The sequence below is a fragment of the Kogia breviceps genome, chromosome 10 (genome assembly GCF_026419965.1).
Source record: "Kogia breviceps isolate mKogBre1 chromosome 10, mKogBre1 haplotype 1, whole genome shotgun sequence".
Classification (NCBI taxonomy): Eukaryota; Metazoa; Chordata; class Mammalia; order Artiodactyla; family Physeteridae; genus Kogia; species Kogia breviceps.
In genome coordinates, this window is record NC_081319.1 from 105,584,799 (window position 1) to 105,611,733 (window position 26,935).

General features: G+C 44.0%; 1 protein-coding gene and 1 long non-coding RNA gene across 10 annotated transcripts in view; one reads left to right on the top strand and one right to left on the bottom strand.

The window, feature by feature from the left end:
- The window catches only part of LOC136792050 (uncharacterized), a 28,319-nt gene extending 26,768 nt beyond the window's left edge, over nucleotides 1-1,551 (top strand). The window contains exon 4 of the long non-coding RNA XR_010835201.1: nucleotides 1,140-1,551. This is a non-coding gene — a long non-coding RNA (uncharacterized lncRNA). The remainder of the gene's footprint in view (nucleotides 1-1,139) is intronic.
- Nucleotides 1-26,935, bottom strand: part of RIPK1 (receptor interacting serine/threonine kinase 1) — a 55,274-nt gene that overhangs the window by 17,337 nt on the left and 11,002 nt on the right. For 2 of the 9 annotated variants that reach the window (XM_067006842.1, XM_067006840.1), the window contains exons 1-5: nucleotides 20,409-20,742; nucleotides 9,459-9,682; nucleotides 8,513-8,669; nucleotides 6,114-6,251; nucleotides 4,094-4,319 (exon numbers count right to left, since the gene is read on the bottom strand). In XM_067006842.1, the coding sequence (XP_066862943.1) occupies nucleotides 4,094-4,319; nucleotides 6,114-6,251; nucleotides 8,513-8,669; nucleotides 9,459-9,610 (673 nt within the window). In that variant the 5' untranslated portion in view covers nucleotides 9,611-9,682; nucleotides 20,409-20,742. Of the gene's footprint in view, nucleotides 1-1,991; nucleotides 2,142-4,093; nucleotides 4,320-6,113; nucleotides 6,252-8,512; nucleotides 8,670-9,458; nucleotides 9,683-20,408; nucleotides 20,764-26,935 lie in introns of those variants that run through there. The other 7 variants (XM_067006843.1, XM_067006841.1, XM_059076608.2 and 4 more) reach the window with 6 other exon arrangements.

Consider the following 26,935-nt stretch of genomic DNA (forward strand, 5'->3'; position numbering starts at 1 on the left):
TTCCGTGGTGGCGCAGTGGTTGCGAGTCCGCCTGCCGATGCAGGGGACGTGGGTTCGTGCCCCGGTCCGGGAAGATCCCACATGCCGCAGAGTGGCTGGGCCCGTGAGCCATGGCCGCTGAGCCTGCGCGTCCGGAGCCTGTGCTCCGCAACGGAAGAGGCCACAGCAGTGAGAGGCCCGCGTACCGCAAAAAAAAAAAAAAAAAAAAAAAAAAAAAAAACCACAATGAGATATCACTACATACCTATCAGAGTGGCTAAAATTAAAAAACAGCAATGCCACCAAATGCTGGTAAGGATGCAGAGAAACTGGTGAGGATATAAAATGCTACAGCCACTCTGGAAAACAGTTTGGCAGTTTTGTTTTGCTTTGTTTTGTTGTTGTTGTTGTTGGCATGTGTGATCTTGTTTTGGGGCTTTTTTTGGCCGTGCCACGCGGCTTGTGGGATCTTAGTTCCCCGACCAGGGACTGAACCTGGGTCTTTGGCAGTGAGAGCATGGAGTCCTAACCACTGGACCACCCGGGAATTCCCAGTTTGGCAGTTTCTTTAAAAAAAAAAAAAAAAAAAAAAACCCTAAACATGAACCTACCATATGACCTAGTTATTTCACTCCTGGGTATTTTTATTCCAGAGAAACAAAGACTTATATTCACATAAAAACCTGCAACGTGAATATTTACAGCAGCTCTATTCCTATGAAAGAGCAACAGGAGGGACCCTTGTGGTGATGGAAAGGTTCTGTATCCAACTGTGTCAGTGTCAATATCCCAGTGGTAATGCAGTCCTGTAGTCTGGCCAGATGTCATCAGTGGGGGAAACCAGGTAAAAGGTACATGGGATATCTGTGTTATTTCTTATAACTGCATGTAAATCTACAATTACCTCAAAATAAGAATTTTAGTTTAAAAAAGTGAAAAGGGCATGAGAGAAGAAACCAAGCCAGGATAAGATTCAGCAAATAAGAAAACAGGCAACTAAATCAATCACCCCTCTAACCCTTTGGTGGGAGGGGTAGGTGGGGCTTCAGTTCTGTTTTCTCATCGCAGAAATATGAGAGTAAAATCCTTTGTAGGCTCCTACGTTCCTTCCTGCGATTTATTTTTTCCTCACCTGATTTTCTTCTTTCCTCTGCCTCTAGGACTTGAGCAAGATCCTAGGCAACACAGGGGAATGAGAAGAGGTACAAGGATGTGACACGTCCATGTCCCTTTCCTTCTCCTTCTATCATTGGCCCAATCCAAATGGCAAACTCACATTTCCAGAGATGCCAGCTTCACAAGGGAAGGGAAATGAAATAAAAGCTAAGAAATAAGAAGGCCTGTGGAAGCAACCCATTCAGCAGATGAATGGATAGACGAAATGTGGTCTACATACCATGGAGTACCAGTCGGCAGTGAAAAGGGAGGAGATTCTGACACAGGCTACAAATGGATGAACCCTGAAGATACCGTGCACAGTGAAATAAGCCAGCCACAAAAGGACAGATACTGTATGGTTCCACTTAAATGAGGTACCCAGAGTAGCCAAATTCAGAAAGACGGAATGTAGAATGAATGGTTGCCAGGGGCTGGGGGAGAGGAGGTGGGGGGTTACTGTTTAATAGATACAGTTTCAGACGGGGAAGATGAAAAAGTTTTGCAGACGGATCGTGGTGAGGGGTGCAAACACTGTGACTGTACTTAATGTCGCTGGACTGTACATCTGACAACGGTTAAAATGGTCAATTACGTGTCACGTATATTCTAACACAATTTTTAAGAAGTTAATTATGGGAAAAAAAACCCCACAAAGAAACAAGAAGCCCTTATATGCCTTCATGCTCTGGGGAGGGCTGACGACTTTTCATTGAACGAAGTGTTTGGAATCTAGAAACTCAGTTTGAAATCACAAGTGGAACTCGGTTTTCTACCAACTCCAAGCAACGTCCTGTCAGCATTCACTGGGAAGATGAGCAGGCGGGAGACCGCGCGGTCACGGGCGACGCGCTCACCCGCAAACGCTGGCCGATCCTCTGGATTCGGCGCCCAGCACTGCTTCAGGATGCCGACGACCTCCTGCGGGCAGCGCTCGGTGATGTCCTCCACATCTGGCCTGCTCCCAGATTTAATGCGCATTATCAGCTGCTGCTCACTGACAGCATCTATAAAACAAAGAGGAGCTTAAGCTGAGCTTTCAGGTCCTGCTCCTCTCAGGCAGGGAGGTGACAGAACTTGGACAAAGCCACCGATCTCTCTCTGCCTGGGGTACGCTTTCAGCACAGCTGCCGCATCCCGCAGGGGCAGGACGGCCCCGTGACAACAAGCTGATGAATTCCACTGCACAGATGATCACACGGCATTTTAGCTTCTGCAGATGAAAGAGCATTCACAGCACCGCTGCCTCCTCGTAGAACACATGGAACACGTGAATAAAGCCAATGCCACACTCCAGATTTTCATACAAAGACAAATGCGGGACAGCGCTTGCCTTGAAGGAGCTCAGTTTAATAAGAGTGACTTAAAATGTAGAGTGATAATGGCTAGTCAAGAATGGAGAGCGATAATGGCTATTTGAGAAGTAAGTACAAAGGGTTCTGATAACGGGATCACGACTAGAAGGTCAGAGAAGGCTTTGTTGAATCCAGAAAAATAAGCAGGAATTATCCAGGTAAAGAATTGGGAAGGAGGATTCCGAGAGGAGGATTCCAGGCCAAGAAAGCAGGGTACGAATAGATTGGAAGTTGCAGAAATCACGATGCATCCCTGAAATTATGAACAGTTCAGTGTAACTGGGCGTATTGACTAAAGGAAGTGAGGGAAGGAATAAGCTTAGAGAGAGAAACAAAAGCCAAATCAGAAAGGACCCTGAACTTCACCCTGAATGTCAAGGGTGCCTCGGCAGGATTTTAAACAGATGAGTGAGACGGTTTGATCTGCTTTTTAAGGACGAGCCGTACGGCTGCAGTGTGAATGGCGGGCGGCACGAGGAGACTCCGCCACGGAAATGCAGAGGCTTTGACCTAGAGAGGGCCCGGTGCGGAATGGGGAGAAGCGCGTGTACCTTGAACCAGATATACCTTGAGTTCACAGCTGTTGTTTTTTGTGTTTTTTCCCGGCCACGCCACGCGGCTCGCGGGATCTTAGTTACCCGACCAGGGATTAAACCTGAGCCTTCAGCAGTGAAAGTGAGGAGTCCTAACCACTGGACCGCCAGGCAAGTCCCGAATTCATAGGTTTGGGGCTCTGATTGGATGTGGGAGATGAGGGGCAAGGTTGAGTCTGGAATGTGACTAAAATTTCTGGTTGGGCAGCTCAGCGGATGGTTGGTGATGCCATTTTCTGAACATAAGAGCCAAGCTCAACGAGCTACTGGGACAGCACGGAGAAGATGGATTTGTTTTGGGGGGATGCTGCTTTGGGGTTCCCCTGGTACGTGGACTGGGCCTAATAGACAAGTGGATATCCAGGCCAGGGCTGGAGATTTGGGAGGCATCAGCAAAGAGGTGATCATTAAACCATGGGAGCTGATAATCACCTCGGAAGAGTGGGCAGGAGAACGTCCATTAGTTTAGGTACTGAACAAACTGAAGAATGGCTAATCTGTTCTCCTGCACAAACCATGACTTTCTCATCTTTATATTCTCAATTCTCAGTAAAGTCCCACAGTAAGTACTGAAAAGAAACAATTGCTGAATGAAGGATTAGGGGACGAATGAAAGTGTGGCGTGTATGCCCTGAAAGGGTTAACCCCTCATAAGCAGAAGCGTCCGGGAGGAATTATGGAATGTGCTACAGCACCTCCCAAGCTTAGACGCGTTAGCAAGGCTCCGATCTGTCCTACGATCCCTGATTCCTAAACTGAGATGACTCATTCTTCCAACAAACATTTCCTGAGCACCTACTGCGTTCCAGGTACTACATGTGTAGCTACTGGGGAAACAGCAGTGAATGGGTCAGATGTGGTCCTGGCCCTTGTGGAGCTCATAGTCCGGTCGGTAAGACAGACATTAAATGAACAAACAATGATACATCTTAACTGACTTCACCGAAGGCTCATATTCCATTGAACAACTTTGATTAGTACTCAAATCCCACTCCTCTATAACTGCCTTACCTTCATATGGCTCCTTATTGGCAAAGATGGCCCAGAGCACTATGGCGAAGCTGAACACGTCCGACTTCTCCGAGGGCCTCGAGCTGGCGTCGTTCAGGTGCTCGGGGGCCGTGTAGTGGAGGCTGCCGCCGTTCTTCGTGCGGCTCTTCCCTCTCTTCTGTGCGGCGAGCTCCTCTTTCATCAGCTCACTCCACGTCTTAAGGGAGGCAAAGCCAAGGTCAGCGATCTGCAAGGGAGCAAACCCACAGGATTGTTCTGTGAAGGCTACAAGCAAATCAGATTTGCCTTCAAATCTGGGGCTTCTTCAGTAGATGTGAGGTACAGTAACATTTCCAGAAATGGTTGCACTAAGTAAGTTTAAAACAGCTACTTCTGAACAGATGAGTAGAAACTGTATGTCCTCAGCCATCTGGAAAGTCTCCCTTAAGAAATGTCTGTGCGTCAGGTTCAAGCCCTGGTCCGGGAAGATCCCACATGCCGTGGAGCAACTAAGCCCGTGAGCCACCACTACTGAGCCCACGTGCCTAGAGCCCGTGCTCCACAACAAGAGAAGCCACCGAGTGAGAAGCCCTCGCACAGCAACGAAGAGCAGCCCCCGCTCGGTGCAACTAGAGAGAGCCCGCGCGCAGCAACGAAAATCAAACACAGCCAAAAAACAACTAATTAAATAAACAAATTTATCTCTTAAAAAACATAACAGAAACGTCTGTGTGAAATTCTGGTATCTCACTTCTTATGCAATAAAACCTGGGGGCGGGGGGAAAAGGGGTGAGAAAAGCAGAAGATGGTTCTGAGATGAACACAACAAAACATGTTCATTCTAATTCCTCATTTATTCTGCATATATTTTTCAACTTTTTCTGAGGTTAGGAAAAAACAGGTACTTTCTTCTCAGCAGATTTGTATAGCAGATGGTGCTGCATCTTCTGTTTTCCCAAATGGTGTCCAGAAGCCCAAGGATGAGAATATCCGAGGACCCCAAAGACACACTGAGAATAAAGACTGCGGTGCTACCTGTTCTGAGTTGGGAGCCTGAACCTAAGAGAAGATGGGATGAGAAGGAGGGAAAAACAGACAAAAAAGCAAAGAAAAAATACCAGGGTCAGACACAGAACAAAGAGGGAGGTGGCAGGGCAAAATGACAGAACACTACAGTTAAGAAATCAGAAGTGACAGTTTCACTTTTGCCTCAAGGAATCCAAGCATTTGGGGGTTACTTCTGGCATGTGATTAACTAAAATCCTCAAATTCTAACCCAGAACGTAACAGATAAGTTATTAATGTAAAGAAGAACCTTCTTTTAAAGACACAGGAATAAAAACCCCCGTTCAGGACTAGAACAGTGTGAGAAGCAGAATCTTCTGGTAAAGGGATGCCTGTGTAAGCAGCTCCCGCGTCCTCCCCCAGATGCCACCTCCCTTTTCAGATGCTTTTGCGCTGGGATTCCGGCTGCCAAAGCCAACTAGATGTGACGCTCCGCCTAGTGAGTGCTTGCTCTTGAGTGAGCAAAAGAAAACCCTTTGCCTTCTTCCTTTTACTACAGTGGAAAGAGAGTTTTCAACAGGAAACTGAGTTTGAAAGAGGAGAATGATGGGACTTCCCTGGTGGTCCAGCGGGTAAGACTCCACGCTCTCAATGCAGGGGGCCCAGGTTCGAGCCCTTGTTGGGGAACTAGACTCCACGTGCTGCAACTAAGAGCTCGAATGCCTCAACTAAAGACCCCGCTCATGGCAATGAAGATCCCGCATGCCATGGGTACAGCCAAATAAATAAATAAATGAATACTAAAAATAAAAAAATAAAAAAGGAGATAAAAGTAAATGAATAAATAAAAAATATCAACTCCATCAAATCTGCATCTTGCTTTTCCTTCCTTGGTAGAGCTTTCTGGCACCACCACTACCAGTTATGAGCTGAGCCAGCTCTTCTTTTAGCGTGTATCATGTCCGAAAGTGGATTTACAGTGGACAATTAAAACTAAAATCACCCCAATCCTCCAGAAGCCTTGAGTATGGTTTACCTTAATGTGAAAGTCACCATCGAGGAGGATATTTTCAGGCTTGAGGTCCTTGTGTATTACACCTTCTCTGTGTAAGTAGCACATTCCTTCAATGGTCTCCATAATTATCCTTCCTTTCACAGAGAGAGGGATACTGATCTAAAACGAGTGATAGTAAGTCCGTAAATGGAAAGGTAATCAAAGAGGCCAAAGCAACTGCTTCCTGCAAGAGTAGTGGGGCCTGAACGTGAGGACAGAGACCAGGTTTCCTTCTATCAGGCCCTGCAGCACTGCTGTCACTGCAAAACAAGCCCCCCTTTGAGACAGATTTCATCCCAAGTGCTGAGGGTGTACATGTTGTGCTTTGTCAGTGTACAAATAAAACTTCCACGCCAATACGGTAACCTGCAAAAATGCTATAAAATTAAGCTCCTTGAGAATGAAACTATATTATTATTATTATTATTTACTTAAGATGTGTCCTGACTACCTTGCATGGTGCCTGTAATATCTGTTGAATGACTGCATATATATACAAAACCCACAAATATTCTCAATGGCGTACTAATATGATGTGCTCTATGCATTAAATATGTAAACAATGTCATAAAAATGTACGTATGAAATAAGATTAAGAGAAAAAAGAACACAAGGGAATGTGCTCACATTGATCAAAAACATGTAAAGATTAATCTACGAGATGACGTGATGCTCAAGTGAATTTAACATCTGTTTGGTGATTTGGTATCAGATACTTGTCAAGCCTTTGTAGATTCTCGGGTCACTCTCACTTAAAATTGTATTCTAGTTATAGGAATATCAATGTTAATATAGACAATTTCAGTTTCTATTAAACAGTTTTGCTTAACATTGAAAAACACAAACTCTCACTATGTGTGTGTCGGTGTGTGTATGTGTATGCAGTCCCTCGTTTACAAATAGGCTGTTTCCTAAAAATTTATGTGTATGTTAGCTGTTGATAAACAGTAAAAAAATTTAAATGATGGAAGTTAGATTCCCAAGTCAATCCCCCAAAACATCTTAAGTCATAATGTGGCTGCACTACAGTGTTAGTAGCCTGGTCACCACATACAAAAAAAACAAAAGCCAGAGATTCTGCCTTTTTCCTCGGTATACCTTTGGACTTGGGAAAAAATTCTGAGCGTGCCAGGTAGATCCCCTTTTCTTCCCTCTTTCTGTTTATCTCCCTTATATCCTCCTGAATTTCTTCTTGACCCCCAACGGCTGTACCCTGTCTTAGCCTCATGCATCCCAAAGAATGTCTCTTGTCCCAAATGATTTATCTCCCAATCAAAATGCCTACTTGCTTCACAGATCAGATCTCGATCGGGGAAGAAGAGAAGTCTGATCAAATTACAATACAACCAGTAAGCGACTATCGTTCGCCCTTCCCCGCCACTATCTGTGAGATTTGTCTGACCGAAACAGAACTGAAGAACTGACATTGCTTCTGGCGGGGGGGGGGGGGGGGGGGGGGGGAGAGACGGGTTGAGGGGGGATATCTGCATAAGGACAGCGGTAGCTCCCCCGCGGCACTCCCTCCTGTGCCCAGCCCGCTTCTCTGCGGTCCCCACGCCGGCCAGGCTCTGGTCCCCTTGCTCGAGTCCTTCCCTCTGCCTGCAACGCCCGACTTCCTCCCCAGTTCTCTGCTTCAAACCCTCTGCTTGCCGTCACACTCCCGCTCCAGCCTCCTCCTTCTGGAATCCCTTCGCATCCATCCCAGCTACGGAGAGAGCCCCTCTTCTGTGTTCGCACAGCTCGCTATGAGCGCGCCTATCAAAACACCACCACACCAGACTTCATTTCCTGTCCCGTGACTTGTCTGTGTCACATTTGCTGTTGCTTCCTGAGCAAAGAGCACAAAGCCTTGCTCTTAACAGGTACAGACACTTGTAAAAATGCTTTAGTTATCTGTCTTTGGTAAGCAATATTAACCTTCCTGTTCTAAGCCTTCCTTACCCAGTGTTGTTCTTCTAATGTTCTATATTTAATCTATGTTTCTTCAATGGCATCAAAGTGCAATCACTAATATTCCATCTTCTCATATAGTCATTTAGAGGGTACACCTTTTAATCAGTCAATATTTAATCGTAATCCATTATGCACGCGCCCCACATCAGACCACGTGCTTCGTGAAGACAGTGCCTGCCTCTGAACTGTGGATCTGAGAGTGGCTGACAAAAGCCTCCTACAACACTGAGACCTAGAGATGACCCTCCGAGAGAGGGATGGACACCTGTCTGTAGGCACTGAGAGGAGGGCGAGCCCACCTTCTGGGCAAGGAAAGTCAAGGAAGATTTAATGCGGGACTGGCTGGAGAAAACCCCAAATGTCCAGCCATTCACAACGGATTCTTGTGCACCAAGACGCTGGCAGGGCTCGCTCTCGGGCCTGGGTACCTGGGCCTTGAGCACGTGCGTGAGGTCGCCCTTCTCCACGTACTCCATCACCAGCGCGTAGTTCCCCTCCTCCATGATGACGCCCAGCAGCCTCACCACGCGGCTGTGCCGCAGCCTGTGCATCAGCCTGCCCTCCTCCAGGAGGGCCTCGTTGTACCTGGGGGAGGCAAGCGGGTTCAGACGGACAGAGGCAGCCCCTGCTCCCTTCCTGGCCCCAGAAACGCTGTGGCTCGGTATCCCTTGGAGCATCACCGCACACGCTCTGTCACTTCTTGTGCACGTGCTGGTCTCTACCAGACACAGACCACAAGCTCCGGAAGGCGAAGCGCTTTCTCGTTCACTCTATATTCCTCCTTCCCAGTGACCAGCAGCGAGTGCTCAAGAAATGTTACACGGATGAAGGAATCAACGCAAAGTATCAATAGATGAACAGCAGCCACGAAACGCGGCAGGAAAAAAGGACTGTGCTGGACAGTGTAACAAAAAACGCAGTCTCTCAAAACCGCTCTCGCGAGAAGAGGGAAGTAAAACCATGCCACCAACTGCCTTAAAGAGAGGGTTCCTGGGACCTCTAATTCATGACCCAGCTTTTTGTTCCTGTACTTAGGGCTGGTCCTCACCAAGCCTGTGAAGCAAGGGCATCCATCCGTCTTCCCTGCTCCCTCCCATTCCCTTTCCATAGGCCCCTGCGGCCCCTGCGTTGCCCTGGGTCTTCTTCCTCCTCTTCAGCTTTCTTGCGTTATTTACCAGCTCTGAGTTCTTCCCTAGCCAGCCTCCGAACCGTCATCAGCGATTCCAGGATGTTAATATCCACCCCTCAGGGTTATCTGACACAAAGCCCGGGTGCTGACCCTTGCGCCCCATCTGCCTCATTCTAAAGCCTGTGCTGCCCGTATCCACCGCCCTGGCCGGTCACGTGGCCCACCTGCCTCTGCCCCCGACTCACTCGGTGCGCTTGGGGCCCGTGTACACCTTCTTCAGGACCACGAGTCCGTGGGATCTGTGTAAACACAGAGACACCTTTCCGAAGCCCCCACTGTCCAGACCCTCGCGCTCCAGGAAGTCAGTAGAGTTCATCTCAATGTCATCCAAGGACATGTCTGGTTTTCTTCTGAATGCTCAGAAAGCCCAAAAAATACACAACTTTTTTCTTCCCCTCAGAGCTGTGCCCTGTGAAGAAAATAAGAGGACACGTCAGTGCAAAAAAAATCATTATTCAAAAAATATATGTAACGTTTTCACCACGCGCTTGGTGTGCCTTTATTTTTGAAGATAGATTTATAGTCTCTAAGATGAAAGTTTTTCGTATTTCCAGGAATCATGGAAAACCACAATCTTTCTTCCTTAGACTTTCATTTCTAGCAACACGAAAGACAAAAACTCTCCTGCTACAAAGTACCCGTATACATAGGATAACATAATACAAACATCCATTCAAGTGCATAGCTAGGCTCAGCAGAAAAGAAAAGAACTCTAGGGACGGAAAGCAAACAGCGTGTGGGGCAGGGGCCACGTGATGGCTGCCCTGGGCTGAACGTCCGTGTGCCCCCCAGATTCATATGTTGAAGCCCGAGCTCCCACAGTATTAGTTGGTGGGGCCTTTGGGAGGCAGTTAGGCCATGAAGGAGGCCTCATGAACGACATTAGTCACCCATGAGGCCTTATAAAAAGACAGGAGAGAGCTTGCTTCCTCTCCTCTCTCCGCACCCATCCCCCTTTCTCTCCACCATGTGACAGTACAACGAGAGGATGGCCGGCCATCTGCACACCAGGAAGCAGGCCCTCACTAGACACTGGATCTGCTGGTGCTTTGACCTTGGACTTCCAGCCTCCAGAACTGCAAGAAATAAATGTCTGTGGTTTAAGCTGCCCAGTCTGTGGTAATTTGTTACAGCAGCCGAGCTAAGAAGTGGCCCTGTGGCACCACCAACCTCAATACCCAAAGGTCAGGGTTTAAACCCCAGCCAGAGGCAGGAGCTGAGGTCAGGACACGCAAGAAAAGAGGGTTGGAACAAAGACTCCGCCCTTAACATGGCACTTCTCAATGTGCTACCCAACCCACAATGAAAGGATGGACTACAAAAAATGCAGCCCACTAGCAAAGGAACTTGTTTGCCTTAGACTGAGCTTGGGGTATGAAAAAAAGTCTCCGTGTGAATTCATAACCTTGGGCTTGTCTTCGAATAGATTTGGGCTTTAAATGTATACTCCTCTTACCTCTTACGGCCAGGATCCCCCAAATTAAGAACTTTTATACAGAAAATGGTCACAGGCTGATGACAGATCAGACAGGATTCCCACAAATAAAGCCTAACTTAACATGAGCTCCCTTTCCAAAATTATAAAACACCGGGAAAAAAAAAGTCCACCATGAGCCAAACCCCGCATATACAACAAACAGCAGTATTAGGCACCAAATTTTCAGGTAATTAAACTACTGAATATCCTTAGAAATAAACAGGTTTAAAGTAATTATGAACAGAAGAAAAGGAATTTGAAGAATACAAAGAGAACAATGCACTATCTAAAAAGAGTAGGAAGACACGGAAAGGACGAGGATTGGAGACTTTGAACACAGGGCCGGAAAGTGCGCAATATGTGTAATCTCAAAACACAGCCGTTTGCTTCATCCTTCTTTCCTTCTTCCATCATTCATTTATTTTTCCCAAACTGAAATGAAGAATAAAAATCCTTGGGGACCAACATGTGACACCAGTACACACCCACCGGACTCCCCAGAATTAAAAAGGCCACCATCGCATGCCAGTGAGCCGGAATTCTCAAACGCTGCTGGCGGGAACACAAAAGGGTACCATCACCTGAGAAAAGGTCTGGCAGTTTCTTATAAAACTAAACATATACCTACACTATGACCAAGCAATTGCAGTCCCAAGGGAAATGTAAACATAGGTCCCCAAAGACCTGTACAATGCTCATAGCAGCTTTATTCATGACCATCCAAAACTGGAAACAGTTGTCCATCAGTAGGAGAATGGGCCAAAAAAAAAACCCTGTGGTGTATTCACAGATGGGCTACTACTCAGCAATAAAAAGCAATGACCTAATACACACAACAATGTGGAAGAGTAACAAAAACATTCTGCTAAGGTAGAGAGGGTATCAAAGGATCCATAGTCTATAACTTCATTTACATGAAGTTTTAGAACAGTCAGACTCATCTGTGGTGGAAACCGGTTGCCCAGGGACGGGGTGAGGGACCATTCTGGGGTGAAGGTAATGTTCTACCATCTCAGTGGGGGTTTGGGTTACACAAGCAAAATCATCTGTCAATACCCAACAAATGTACACTGAACAACTGCAGGCAAATTTTACATCTAGAAAAATCTGTAAACATGCTGAACTTGTTAGTGGTATGCATGCTGAAATATTTATGGGTAAGTGTACTGATATCTGCAATTTACCTTGCAGACAGGTAGCCTGGTAGACAGAGAGAGGGATAAGTATATGGATAATTATATGATACAGCAAGCAGAGTAAAATGATATAAATACTGCATATATGAGAGTTCACTGTAAAATCTTTAATTTTATATTTTTGTTTCTACATATTTAATTTTCATTTTTTTCCCATACACCCCTCACCCATTTGTCCTAATAGTACATCTGTCAAAACTAAGAAACTAACATTGGTATGTCACCATTAACTAAATGCTCTACTTTTTTCTGATTTCACCAGTTTTTGTACTTATTTCCTTTTTTGCTCCAGGATCCAATCCAGGATACCACACTGCACTTTGTAGCTCTTTATTTTTTATTGGGTTTTTTTTTGCTTTGTTTTTTTTACCTTGTGACCCCTTCACCCATTTCTCCCACCCACACCAACTCCCTCCCTCTGGTAACCACCAATCTGTTGTCTGTACCTATGAGCTTGTTTCTTGTTTCTTTAAGATTCCACATATACATGAGATCATGCAATATTTGTTTCTCTGTCTGACTTATCTCACTCAGCATAATGCCCTTGAAGTCGTTCCATGTTGTTGCAAATGGCAAGATTTAATTCTTTTTATGGCTGAGTAATATTCCATTGTATGTAGACCACATCTTCTTTATCCATTCATCCATCGATGGACACTTAGGTTGTTTCCATATCTTGGCTATTATAAATAGTGCTGCAATGAACATAGGGATGCATATATCTTTTTAAGTGAGTGTTTTCAGGTTCTTTAGATAAATACCCAGGAGTGGAATTGCTGGATCATATGGTAGTTCCTTTTTTTTTTTTTTTTTTTTTTGCGGTATTCGGGCCTCTCACTGTTGTGGCCTCTCCTGTCGTGGAGCACAGGCTCCAGACATGCAGGCTCAGCGGCCATGACTCACGGGCCCAGCCGCTCCGCAGCATGTGGGATCTTCCTGGACCAGGGCACGAACCCATGTCCCCTGCATCGGCAGGCGGATTCTCAACCACGGCGCCACCAGGGAAGCCCCATATGGTAGTTCTATGCTTAATTTTTTGAGGACCTTCTATACTGTTTTCCATAGTGGCTGCACCAATTTACATTCCCAACAACAATGCACAAGAGCTCCCTTTTCTCCATATCCTTGCCAAAAGTTATTTTTCTTTTTGATAATAGCCATTCTAAAGGTGTGAGGTGGTATCTCATTGTGATTTTGATTTGCACTTCCCTGATGATAATGATGTTGAGCATCTTTTCACGTGCCTCTTTACCATCTGGATGTCTTCTTAAGAAAAATGTCTATTCAGGGACTTCCCTGGTGGGGCAGTGGTTAAGATGCCGAGCTCCCAACGCAGGGGGCCCGGGTTTGATCCCAGGTCAGGGAACTAGATCCAACATGCATGCCACAACTGAGTTCGCATGCCACAACTAAGGAGCCCGAGTGCCACAACTAAGAAGCCGGTGAGCTGCAACTGAGGTGCCAGCCTGCCACAACTAAGACCCAGTGCAACCAAATAAATAAATAAATATTTTCTTAAAAAGTCTATTCAGATATTCTGCCCATTTTTTAAACAGATTTCTTTTGTTGTTATTGAGTTGTGTGAGTTATTTATATATTTTTGTTAATAACCCCTTATCAGATACATGATTTGCAAATATTTTTTTCCATTCAGCAGGCTCCATTTTTATCTTGTTGATGGTTTTCTTTGATGTCCAGAAGCTTTTTAGTTTGATGTCCCACTTGCTTATTTTTGCTTTTGTTGCTTTTACTTTTGATGACATATTTGAAAAATCATCACCAAGACCAATGTCAAGGAGCTTATTGTCTATGTTTTCTTCTAGGAGATTTATGGTTTCAGGTTTTGCATTCAAATCTTTAATCCATCTTGAGTTAATTATTGTGTATGGTGTAAAACAGTGATCCAGTTTAATTCTTTAGCGTGTGGCTGTCCAATTTTCTCAACACCATTTATTGAAGACACAGTCCTTTCCCCATTTTTAGCCTAGCCTACCTTAAATGTGCTCAAAACACTTACATTAGCCTACAGTTGGGCAAACTCATCTAACAAAAAGCCTGTTGTATGATAAAGTGTTGAATTTTTCTTGTAATTTGCTGAATACTGTACTGAAAGTGAAAAACAGAACAGCTGTATGGGTACAGAATGGTTGTAAGTGTTATTGGCTATTTATCCTCGTGACTGCATGGCTGACTGGGAGCTGCAGCTCCCTGCTGCTGCCCAGCATCATAAGAGAATTTCATACCACATATCACTAGCCTGGGAAAAGATAAAAATTCAAAGTTTGATTTCTACTTAATGCCTATTGCTTTGCACCATCATAAAGTTAAAAAATTATAAGTCAAACCATCATAAGTTGTGGACCATCTGTATTCTTGGCTCTTTTGTAAGTTCATTGATCATTTATGTGTGGGCTTATATCTGGGCTGTCTATTCTGTTCCACTTATATGTCTCTTTATGCTGATGCTATACTGTTTGGATTACTATAACTTTGTAATACAGTTGGGGAAGTGTGGTATCTCCAGCTTTCTTCTTTCTCAAGATTGCTTTGATGACTTGGGGTCCTTGGTGTTTCTATAGACATTTTAGGATTATCTGTTCAATTTCTATGAAAAATGTCATTGGAATTTTTTGGGGTACTGCACTGAATCTGTGGTATGGACATTTTAACAATATAATTCTCCCCATTCATGAACATGGAATATTTCCATTTATTTGTGTCTACTTCAATTTCTTTCTTTAATATCTTGAAGTTTTCAGTATACAAGTCTTTCACCTTCCTGGTTAAATTTATTCCTAGATATTTTACTCTTTTTGATGCAATTATAAATGGGACTGTTTTCTTAATTTCTCTAATAGCTCATTATTAGTATATAGAAATGCAAAATATTTTTGTATACTGATTTTGTATCCTACAACATTGCTGAAATTTTTCATTAGTTCCAACAGTTTTTTGATGGAGTCTTTAGTTTTCTATGCAAAATATCATGCCACCTGCAAACAGTGACAGCTTTATTGCTTTCTTTCCAATTGGTATGCCTTTTCTTTTTCTTGCCTAAAGGTTCTGGCTAGGACTTCCAATACTGTGTTAAATAAAAGTGGCAAGAGTGGGCATCCTTGTCTTGTAACTGATTGTTTTTTCTTGGTTTGGCCGCACCTTGCATGCAGCTTGTGGGACTTAAGTTCCCAGACCAGGGATTGTACCCTGGCCCTCAGCAGTGACAGCGCAGAGTCCTAACCACTGGACCGCCAGGGAATTCCTGTCTTCTTTCTGATCTTAGAGGAAAAGCTTTCAGTTTTTCACTGTTGAGTATGATGTTAGCTGCAGGTATAAAATCTTTTCAACTTTGCACTTTGAAATTTTTCTTAATGAAATGTTGGGGGCAGGAAATTGTTTGTTTGTTTGTTTGTTTGTTTGAAAGTACCTGAAGGAGTTTCTGAAAATGCCTAGGCTGACAGCAATCCTGTGCAGTGGGCTGCTGCAGTCTGGCTCAGGCAACCAACCTTCTACATCCTGTACAAAGGTTCCCGTGGGCCCTGCCACCCCAACAAAGCTCACATATCAGCACGGAAGATGATGCTATGAACCATTTTCCTGTAACAGGAGACATTTCCAAGTAAGAGGAAGTACACTCTGCAAAGAAGCACATCTGTGGGGCAGAGACAGGGGTTGGGAGAGGCTGCCCAGATAAAGGGCATAAGGATGGAGGGGACAGGGATGAGTCAGGGACTGAAGGTGAGGTACCAGAAGCCATTATGATGGTGCAAAGAGCATAGGCTTTTCTCCGGTATGAACTCTAACTCTAAATTATCAGCCCTGTGTCTTGAGTAACTTACATAAGCCTCAATTTCCTCATTTGCAAAAGGAATAATAATGACTGCCTCACAAGACTGGTAAGGATTATGTGAGAAAAAATATGTGAAAACACATTTGTTGCCTGTTTTACGGTTCTGGCTATGATTGGCCCACCAAGCCATACGCTTCCACGTTCATCCTGCTTCCCAGGCTTTCAGAATACGAGTGTGCAGCTGGGATCACTCTTCTCTGCAGCTCTCTACTGACCAGTCCGTGTGACGGTGGGGGGGGGGGGGGGAGACAGAGTTATCTGTCCCACTCTCCCCTACAAGCCCTCTGAGGGCACATTCTTCTCCTGGCTAGAAGCTGTTCCTCCTTTGGGTCTCAGAAATGTCATTTCCTCAGGAAAGCCATCCTACATCTTCCCATTAGACATTTTCACAGCACCCAGTACTTCCCCTTTGAAACAGGACAGCTATAATTCGGGAGTTATTTCAATTAAGCTCACAGAAGGCAGGAAACTGTCTTATGCACTGTCTACAGTGCCCAGCACAGAACCTGACATATGGCAGTTGGTCATTAAATACATAATTTTTTAAATAAAAGAACTATTTAATCACACAAAAATAAAGAATATAGTTAAACGAATTATAGCACATTCATAAGATGTAATATTCTACAACCAATACATTAACAGGTAGATGGCTAGCTATACGTATAGATATGTGTACAGGAAAAAAGACACAGCAAAAGACACTAAAATATTAGCAAGGATATCTGGATGGTTAGGTGATTTTTACTGCTTCTTTATACTTCTACTACATTTTCCAAATTTTCTACAATAAACATGAATTACCTTTAAGATAAAATTTATTTTTTAAAAGGGAATAATTCCTTCACTCAGTAGTTCTTTATTCTAAGGAATCAAATCAGAGATGCTGACACAGAGTATGTACAAGGATGTTCCCAGTAACATTAGGTAAAACAGCAAAAGCACATAAAACAACTGACAGATACAGGATAAGGGAAAGTAAGTTATGACCCATTCACACTATGAAATACATCTAGCAGTTTTCAAAAATGACATTATGCATGAATGTTTAGTAACATTAAAAAAGGCTCACAGACAGAGCAAAGAAACAGGAAGGAATTACAACCATGCCCTGAAATATGCCCATGGGGTATGAAGCTTCAGCTCTCTCCTTCAGCCCAGGTCTTGTCTCCTCAGAGCTGCCAAGACCAACTAGGACCTGCAGTGCCTCCTGCAAGTGGGATGGAGCTCAGGGGAGGGGAGCCTCCACACGGGTCGGCTGCACATTGTGAGGCTGGCTCCTGACCCCAGCTGGCTCTCCTCAGTCTGCGGGGTGCTGGTTTAGTCTGGTCTTACTTAACCTTATGCACCTTTTGCATGGTTTCCAATGATTTCTTTTGTTTTTACTGGTTCCCCCACTATTTCTCCATGAATGATTCAACTTTATAAGCACTGAATATCTTAGGAAGGACTTGTGAGTAATTTAGATACCCAAGAGTCATAAAAACACTGAATGTAGGCAGGTAGAAAACCACATTATAAAGCCATGTTACAGAGTAGTTAATGAAGGCACACTAGCCTGTTATATCATCTTATGATTAATTTCAACAAAGAATGTATCTATTTTAATGGAATTTATTGTTTTCTGTATATTTAATTCAGGGACTTAGGGAAGCAAATCTTTTCCATTGAAATTAACTGAAAATCCCAATAAACTTCTCAAATTATCTTCTAAGGCAGGGTAAGTCTACATATCAAAATATTCATATCTATATTTAATTTTGTTAGTCAATTATACCTCAGTAAAAGTAGGGGAAAATACAAATTATTAACAATATATAATACCAAAAAAACAGGCAAAACTCATCTACAATATTAACAGTCAAGACAGTAGTTCCTATGAGGTGAAAGCAGGAGGCTGTGCATCACAGAAGGCGCAGGGGCTTCAGGAGTGATGGCAGTGTCTCATTTCTTCTTCATGTTTACTCTGTGATACTTAATACAGCTGAACAGTTATGACTTGTGTACTTTTCTGTGTATGTTATACCTCAAAGAACAATTTGTTTAAAACTTTAAAAAATATCCATATTTACCTTTAAGTGGTGGAGGACTGTTTTTTCAATTTTTCAATGATGACCATACATAATGAGTCGGACAGACAATGCTGGCTGCCTACCTGTCACTGCCCCTCTTTTTCCCTGCTAATAGAACTGTTTGTACTCAGATATACAATTGGGATTTCTCAAGGTTCTTTGATTATAACTGCTTGATACTTTGCCCCAGATAAACAGGAGCTCTGAGCAAGGAAGATCTAAATGATGAGCAAGAGAGAAGACTGCAAGAGTTCAACCCAGCGTTACCATGTACGCTAGCACATTATGACCCTCTGAAGTACCAATTTACATCGTTCCAATTTACAAATAAAGAAACTAAAATCTGGAGTGTAATGATTCACCTAAAGTAGCAGATCCTGGAACTCAGCCTTTATCTCTTCACGCAAACTTCCGCCATCAGCTCACTATCACATGCTACTTCTCTAGAGAGCAACCAATAACGTCTTTGTTAAAATCAGATGCAAAGACTTAATCTTACAACTGCTCACCTATACTAAATAAGTATGCGACAGTCAGAAACGTAGGGAATGTACAGACTAAATTTTAAAAACATATGAAACTAAGTGGTTTGAAATCAATGTTCTACAGGTTAACTAACATGATCATTTTTGCAAGACTATAATATCCAACCAAAGCATGCGAAGCTCTGTATTTTTTTCAAATTCCCAGATCATACTGGTGGTGTTAACATGTTGTGGATTAATAAGCACCCAATAGTAATTCGCGATTTTGGAAATTGCTATTTAGGGATTTTTTTCTTAATTCTCATTAATAGTCACAATCCTGAAAGTACAATACAGCTCTGGTGTTCAATACAGCTCAGACGGAGGAAAATGAAAGTTAATTGTTATTGCTGTTTTATCAGTAATAATAGTGATGATGATGATATACCCCCATATTTTAAGCAAGCTTAGTCTCCACCTTTTGTGTTTAGAAGGGCTGCAGTTTTCCAAATTTATAATAGACTATAATTTCCTCCCTACTCTTGCACCTACCTGATGGTTACAAAATGCACATCAAGTAAGAAGTCACTCTACGCTCCAAAGCTCACTGCTGCCTTGATTTCTTCATGTGTAAATTGGGGGAGAAGTAATAGTGGTCTAGAGACCAAAGGACTTCTGGTAAGTTGGCTGAATATAACAGCCTCAGGCTTTGTCCAAGATACACGAGCCAAACGATCAGCAGGAGACAAAGAAATGAACAACCAACACCCCCTTTGTGGGGTTTTGTCTGATGCTTAGAAAAAAAGGATGTAACTTATCCTCTACAAAACTCTCAAGAAACCAAGAACAAGCCTAATGAAGAACAGAAATGTATGTGTGGAACCAGGACATGGAAACAACCTAAGTGTCCCTTGACAGATGAATGGATAAAGAAGATGTGGCACATATATACAATGGAATATTACTCAGCCATAAAAAGGAACGAAATTGAGTTATTTGTAGTGAGGTGGATGGACCTAGAGTCTGTCATACAGAGTGAAGTAAGTCAGAAAGAGAAAAACAAAAACCGTATGCTAACACATATATATGGAATCTAAAAAAAAAAAAAAGGTTCTGAAGAACCTAGGGGCAGGACAGGAATAAAGACGCAGACTAGAGAATGGACTTGAGGACACAGGGAGGGAGAAGGGTAAGCTGGGACGAAATGAGAGCGTGGCATGGGCATATATCCACTACCAAATGTAAAATAGATAGCTAGTGGGAAGGAGCCACATAGCACAGAGTTCAGCTCGGTGCTTTCTGACCACCTAGCGGGGTGGGACAGGGAGGGTGGGAGGGAGGGAGACGCAAGAGGGAGTAAATATGGGGATACACGTATATGTATAGCTGATTCACTTTGTTATACAGCAGAAACTAACACACCACTGTAAAGCAATCATACTCCAATAAAGATGTTAAAAAAAAAAACTCCCAAGAGATTATGAACATTTCATAAAAGCACACGCCACTGACCACCGAACAGAAGACGCCTTCTAGGGTGACAGCATCCCCCCCTTCGTCGCCATTAACCCTTCTTTCCCACTTGCCAGCACACGTCTAAGACAACGCGAAAACACTTCTGACTGCTTCGCAGTTCGCGGCGACCCCAGCGCCCAAGTCAAAGGCCCTTCCGAAGGGCGGGGGAGGAGGCCCGGCCTGGGAAGCCTGCGTAAGCCTGTTGCGGCGAGAGCACACACCGCTGAGGCTTAAGGGCACCTCAAGGAAAACCCACCATCCCCACCAAAACAACGGTAGCCACGTGACAGTCTGTTCCTACTTCACGCCGTTATCGCGCCCGAGGCAGGTGTCCGCCCTGTCCGGACAGACCGCAACCCCGGCCACACAGAAGCCCGGATGTGTGGCAGATACTGAGCACTTCTGCGCCCGACTTCCCGGAACTCCGCGGACCACGCCCACCGCCCGACCTCCGGGAGCGTCGTCGCCCGCCCACCGCCCGCGCGCCGGAAGCGGGAGCCCCGCCGCTGGTCGGAAGCCGACCCGCGAGACTGCCCGAGGCCCCGCTTCCGCGCTCAGCTGTACCGAAGGATTCGCTTTCGCTTCCGCGGGAACTTCCCGAGGCCCGAGGCCCAAGGCCGGGTGAGGGAAGAGGCGGCGGGGGCAGCCCGGAGTTGCTCCGACGCCCGGAAGCCTCGCCAGCGCGGGGCTGGGGTGGGAGCCGAGCCTGACGGGGGAGTCGCCGGAGCGGAGCAGTCAGCTCACCGCGCCCGGCTCCGCGGGCCTGCCGTCCGCCGCGTGCAGCCCAGCGGGTCGGCGCGCTCCGGCTCCCCTCGGGGTGGGCCGCCGGACTCCGCGCTCCGGGAGGGCAGTCCGGTGTCCACGTCGCCTGCGTGCCGACTGAAGGAGCTCGGCTGGCGGAGGGCGTGGACTGCTCGCTCCGCCTCCACGCCCGCTCCTGCCCCGGAGGAGGAGGAGGACAAGAGTGCCCGCCCCGCTCCCGGCGGGGCCTCCTGGCCGCTTTTTAAATCCCAGAGGATCGCGGCTTTGCTGTTTCAGAGCGGGGTTGGGAGGCCAAGAGAAGAGAGTTAGTCCCTCGAGTCACAGAAACCACTCACGGAAACCTCCCAGGCGGGACAGGCAGCGCGGGAGGCACTCACTGGGTTGCTTACCCAGGGGATTGTCAGCCCTGCGGCTTAGTTCCAGCAGCGCTGGAACCTTAGGCAGGTAGCTGCCAGTCTCTCATCTCCTTCACCTGTAAAGTGGGGATAATCTGCTCTGTCGGGCTGTGGAGGAAGAAACTGGGTACTTATTTTGCAACCCTATACAAAGGTGACTGGGAAGTCTCAAGCAAAATGGGAAATGTTTGCTATAGTGTTACGTTAAAAATCTACTTATATTCACAGCGGGATTATATACTGTAAAAAGATACATACATCAAGAGAATGAGCTGCCACAAGATGAAAATATTTGCAAAAGGCATATCTGATAAAACAGTTACCCAAAATATACTAAAAGTGCAAGAAAAGGAAAAATGCAGTTGAAAATGGGCAAAAGATCTCAACAGACACCTCACCATACAGACTGCAAATAAGTATATGAAAAGATGCTCAGTATTACAGGGTATTCGGAAATTGTAAATTTGAAAAACCAATGAGATACCACTACATACTGTTGATCTAAAATAAACTGACTGCCAACTATTTCTCCAGCAAAAACAGGTTTATTATGAAAAGAATTGCAATTTGGGGGCTACCACCACGTGAACCTGCATGCAAGTCCCCAGCAAAAATGGAAAGGAGGACTCTTATGTGGGGAAAGGAAGTTGGGAGGGATGTAGTAAAAACAAAAAACCAAAAAAACAAAAAAACAGTCCATTGCTTTTCATTGGCTGAGTTGTTGCCAGGAAAGAAAAGGTCTCTGCTGTTGTTGCAGGTTGTGACACTTCCCTCTCCCCCTTTATGATCTCCTGACTCTCATTGATGTTTCTCTTCTTTTTTGTTTGTGTGTTTTTTACATTTCCCCCTTTTGATCAAAATCTTTCTCTGAAAGCATCTGATCAAGCATGAGGGGGTTTTTTTGGTGTCAGTGGCTTTTTGTACCTCAGTGCCAGGGAGGACCTTTCCTGTGTACAGTCTCACATCAGAGGGAAAATGCAGATTTCAAACCTACTGAGGTTACGTTTGAGTATCGATGAGGAGCAGAGAGAACTGTGAGGCATTTTTCATCTAAAGTTCATATGTTAACAAGATCATAGACACTGGAGATCATCTGAGCATGTCATCATCAAAGGTTTGGTGACAAACTCCAACAGGCCTGGAATGGATATTTTGGGAAAGATGTCTCATCAGATGTCATCTGCTTCAATTCTGGGAAATCTTGACTTTCAGGTCACCAGGTGATGTGCAGGTCTAGTCAGGGTTTGGCACTTTCTTTAAGTGTGTCATGAGAATCCAAGAGTCAATTCCTGTAGTTTGGTGGCACAAGGGTTGGTTTAGCAGTACTTGATAGGGGCCTTTCCAGCAAGGTTGAAGAGAGTTTTTCTGGAGGTATTTACTCCAGTAGATGAAATCTCCAGGTTGCAAGGTGTGATTTTTAAGGTCTTCATTTTCTGAGAGACACTGAAAAGACTGCTGTACCAAAATACAGTTCTTCTTAATTGAAGTAATTAGGCCTTTACAATATTGAAATATCTCTCCTTTTATCAAGTCTGGGTCAGAAGAGACAGGAGTGAAGTGCATTGGGTGTCCTGTGACCATCTCAAAGGGTGAGAGTTTATGTACTTAAAAAGGAATAGATTGGTAATTCCCTGGTGGTCCAGTGGTTAGGACTCCGTGCTTTCACTGCCGAGGGCGTGGGTTCAATCCCTGGTTGGGGGAACTAAGATCCCGCAAGCTGTGGGTGTGGCCAAAAAATAAATAAAAAGGAATAGATCTAAGATTCAGAAGGACCAAATGGCAGTGCTTTTGACCAAAGTATTTGGAGGGCCTCTGTACATTTTTCCATTTGAGTCTTAATAGCACCATCAGTGCATGTAACTAAGCTAGAGGACTGAGGGTGGTAAGTGCAGTGAAGGTGTTGTAAAACCGCCATACAGTACACACTTGTTGAAGTACCTCACCAGTAAAATTGGTTCCTTAATCACTATGAAGTTCAAGAAAAGTTTCCCAGATAGGGATAATCTTTTTCCAAAAGGACTTTTACCACAAAAGGGGGTAGTCGCCTCTCTGCAAGGGAAGGCTTCAGTCCAGTGGGAAAACATGCAGACTGTGACAAAAATATATCTGTGAGATGGGAGAAATTGTATGAAATTTGTTTGCCAGACCTGGAATGGTCCATTAGGCAGTTTAAAATATCATTGAAGATGGGGTGGACACTGGAAAGGCTGTTTACAAGGCTGAAGGTGACTAAAGCATTTGAATTTGTAACAATCTATTTTCCAATGTCTTGGCTGCTTGCAATAATAGCAGAAGCTAGGAGGGTTTTGGTTTCGTTTAGGGGCTTTGCTGCAGTTGAAGATTAAGAATTTTGGCAGTCTTCCTTTGACGTGACTTATCCAGAGTGTCAGAGAGCTGGTTTGCCAGATTAACTAAATCTGGGGTGATACAGTTTTCCAGTGTATTGTGGTCCTTTTTAATAGAAAGGAGAGATTCCAGTTCTGCCCATTAATGAACACAGAGTTAAAAGCTACCCCAGTGTAATCAACATCTGAAGGAAGACCAGAATTTTCTTTAAAAATAATCTGGAGATGATAGTAATCATGAACAGTTTCATCAGATTTTTGTGTGCAAATTCTGAATTTTGTTCCAATCAACAGGCTTTGGAAAAGCCCTAGGAATTGCCTGATGAAGTCACCGAGTGATTGCCAAAGCCTGACCATATAATAAGTTAGTGGTCAGGTGTCACAGTTATAATTCTAGAGACCTTTCAGGACTTTGCCAATTAGTGGCAAACCCAGTGCTGGGCCTGGCTTCACTGATGAGCGTATGAACTAGTTGATATAAGCCAACCATATAGGTTGATAGGTTTGAGTGTGTGAAATTCCTCAGCAAATGTGTGAAGGTCTTCAGTTACTTTAGGGAAAGCTTTGAGTATGGTTCACAGTTCATCTTTAGTCCAGGGATTACGGGAAATTAGAAGTTTAGCCTCTGGTTTCTCAGAGGCTTAATTTTAAAGGGACAGGTTCTGATAAGTTCAGTAGAAAAGGGGAAGTTTGGTGAGAGAATTAGTATGGGGAAGCTGAGGGTATAGAGGAGGTGTAGGTGGCATAGAAGGGAAGGAGGAAGATGGCACTGGTGGTGGGCCCTGGGCATGAGGAGCAGAGGGAGAGAAAGATGGTGCCAGGGGTGGAGCCTGAGACAAAACAGCCAAGGAAGAAGAGCCTGAGGCTTCAGGAACCATTTTATCTTTCTTTTAATTGTTTGCTTGCCTTAGTTAATCTTAAAATCTTCTTTTGCAGAGAGGCAATTTTAGGTTCCTGATAATGTTTGGAAGGCTCAAAATACCAGCTGAAATAGGCATGCTGTTCAGTTTTGAGCTATTGTAGTGGATTTAAGGAAATTAAGTTTAGGGATTTCAAAAGCTCCCCATAATGACCATTGATATTCTAAATTGCCTTTGGTTAGGTCATTCCATTTAGTTATAAATGCACATGAAGAAGGATCATGGTTCTTAAACGTACAATCAGCCAGAGTCCTTGTAAGGGGGCACCCTCAAAATATTTAGACAACTGGGATCTAATTTCTTGGAGGTTTTTCTCCAGAGTAAAAGAATAGTTTTCAAACAGCTTAAACAGCTAATAGCTTAAACAGTTTAAACTGCTTAAATAGCTCAAGCAGCTCAAACAACCTGCATGGCTTAGTACCAGCCAGTTCTAAGGGAAGAGCCAGGTTCTCAGCCCAGTTCCCATTAGAACAGCCCCTATTCCAAATGAATGGGCCAAAGGCTGAACTGGCACAATTCTAATAAAACAGCCCTTTTTCCTGAAGGAATCGGCCAATGCAAGCTAGATCCAGTGAAACTCTGATTTCAAAATCAGACCAAAGTGCCAACAAGGACTCACATACAGAACAAGGCCTTAACCAGAAAGAAAGATACCTAAAATAGATCCCAAATAAAGTGTGGAGAGTATCAAAATACAAAGAGGGCAGAAGCTTGAATCCAGGAGAAAGACATACCTTCAAACATGATGGTTAACAAGAAAAGCAGTGAGTGACAATGGGCTCAATTGTGGGTAATGCACCGTTTAATCAGCAGCCCTGGGGCCATTGGGAGTCTTCTTTGGTCCCTGTAAGGGCCATGAAAATGTTGACCTAAAATAGACAGACAGACAGCTATTTCTTTTCAATAAATGGTTCTAGGACAACTGGATTTCCACATGAAAAGAATGAAGTTGGAGCCCTACCTCACACCATATAAAAAATTAATTCAAAAAGGATCAACAACCTAAATATAAGAGCTAACACCTTATAAGCTAACATCTTATGAGAACATGTAAGAATAAATCATTGTGACCTCAAATTAGCAATGTATTCTTAGATATGACACCAAAAGCATGAGCAACCAAAAAAAAAAGTGCTTAGACTTCATCAGAATTTGAAACTGCATCAAAGAACATTATCAAGAAAGTGAAGGGGCTTCTCTTGTGGCACAGTGGTTGAGAATCCGCCTGCCAATGCAGGGGACATGGGTTCAAGCCCTGGTCCAGGAAGATCCCACATGCTGAGGAGCAACTAAGCCTGTGCACCACAACTACTGAGCCTGCGCTCTAGAGCCCATGAGCCACAACTACTGAGCCTGGGTGCCACAGCTACTGAAGCCCGCGTGCCCTAGAGCCCATGCTTCACAACAAGAGAAGCCACCGCAACGAGAAGCCCGCGCACCGCAACGAAGAGTAGCCCCTGCTTGCTGCAATCAGAGAAAGCCCGCATGCAACAATGAAGAGCCAAAGCAGCCAAAAATAAATAATAATTTTTTTTTTTTAAGTGAAAAGACAACCTACAGAGTAGGAGAAGATATTTACAAGATATATGTCTAATAAGGATTTAATATCCAGAATTTATAAGTCACTCCCACCACTCAACAGTTAGAAGACAAACAACATAATTTTTAAAAGAGCAAAGGACTTCAGTAGACATTTCGCCAAAGAAGATATACAAATGGCCAATAAGCATACAAAAAAGATGCTCAACATTCTTAGCCATTAGGAAAATGCAAATCAAAACCACAAGGAGATACCACTTCACACCTACTTGGATGGTTATAATTAAAGAAATGAAAAATAACGTGTTGGCAAGGATGTGAAGAAATACACAGATGCTTGTATACCACTGTTCATTGCAGCTTTATTTACAATACCCGAAACAACTCATGTCCATCCATATAGGAGTGCATAAATGAAATGTGGTCTATACATACATGGAATTTTATTCAGTCATAAAAAGGAATGAAGTTCCAATACCAGATACAATGTAGGTAAACCTTGTTAACATAATGCTAAGTAAAGAACACAAAAGAACAAATACCGTATGCTTCCATTTATCTGAATATCTAGAACAGCCAAATTCATAGAGACAGAAAGTAGATTAGAGGCTATCAGGGGCTGAAGAGAAGGACAATGCAGTTATTCCTTAATGGTTACCGGGTTTCTGTTTAAAGGTGATGAAAAATTTTTGAAGTAGATACTGGTAATGGTTGCACAACATTGTGAATGTGATTAATGCCACTGAATTGTACACATAAAATTGTTGAAGTGGTATACAGTCATCCCTTGGTATCTATGGGGGATGGGGTCTAGGACCCATCATGGATACTAAAATCTGCAGATGTTTGAGTCCCTTGTATTAAGTGGCATAGTATTTGCATATAAGCTACGCACATCCTCCTGGCTACTTTAAATCATCTGTAGATTATTTATAGTAGCTAATAGAATGTAAATACTATATAAATCATTCCTGGCATGTGACAAATTGAAATTTTGCTTTCTGGAACTTTCTGGAATTTTTTTTTCTGAATATTTTTGATCCATGGTTGGTTGAACCTATGGAGGTAGAACTTACAGATACAGAGGGTTGACTATATTTATATTTTTTAACCACAATAAAAATTAAAAT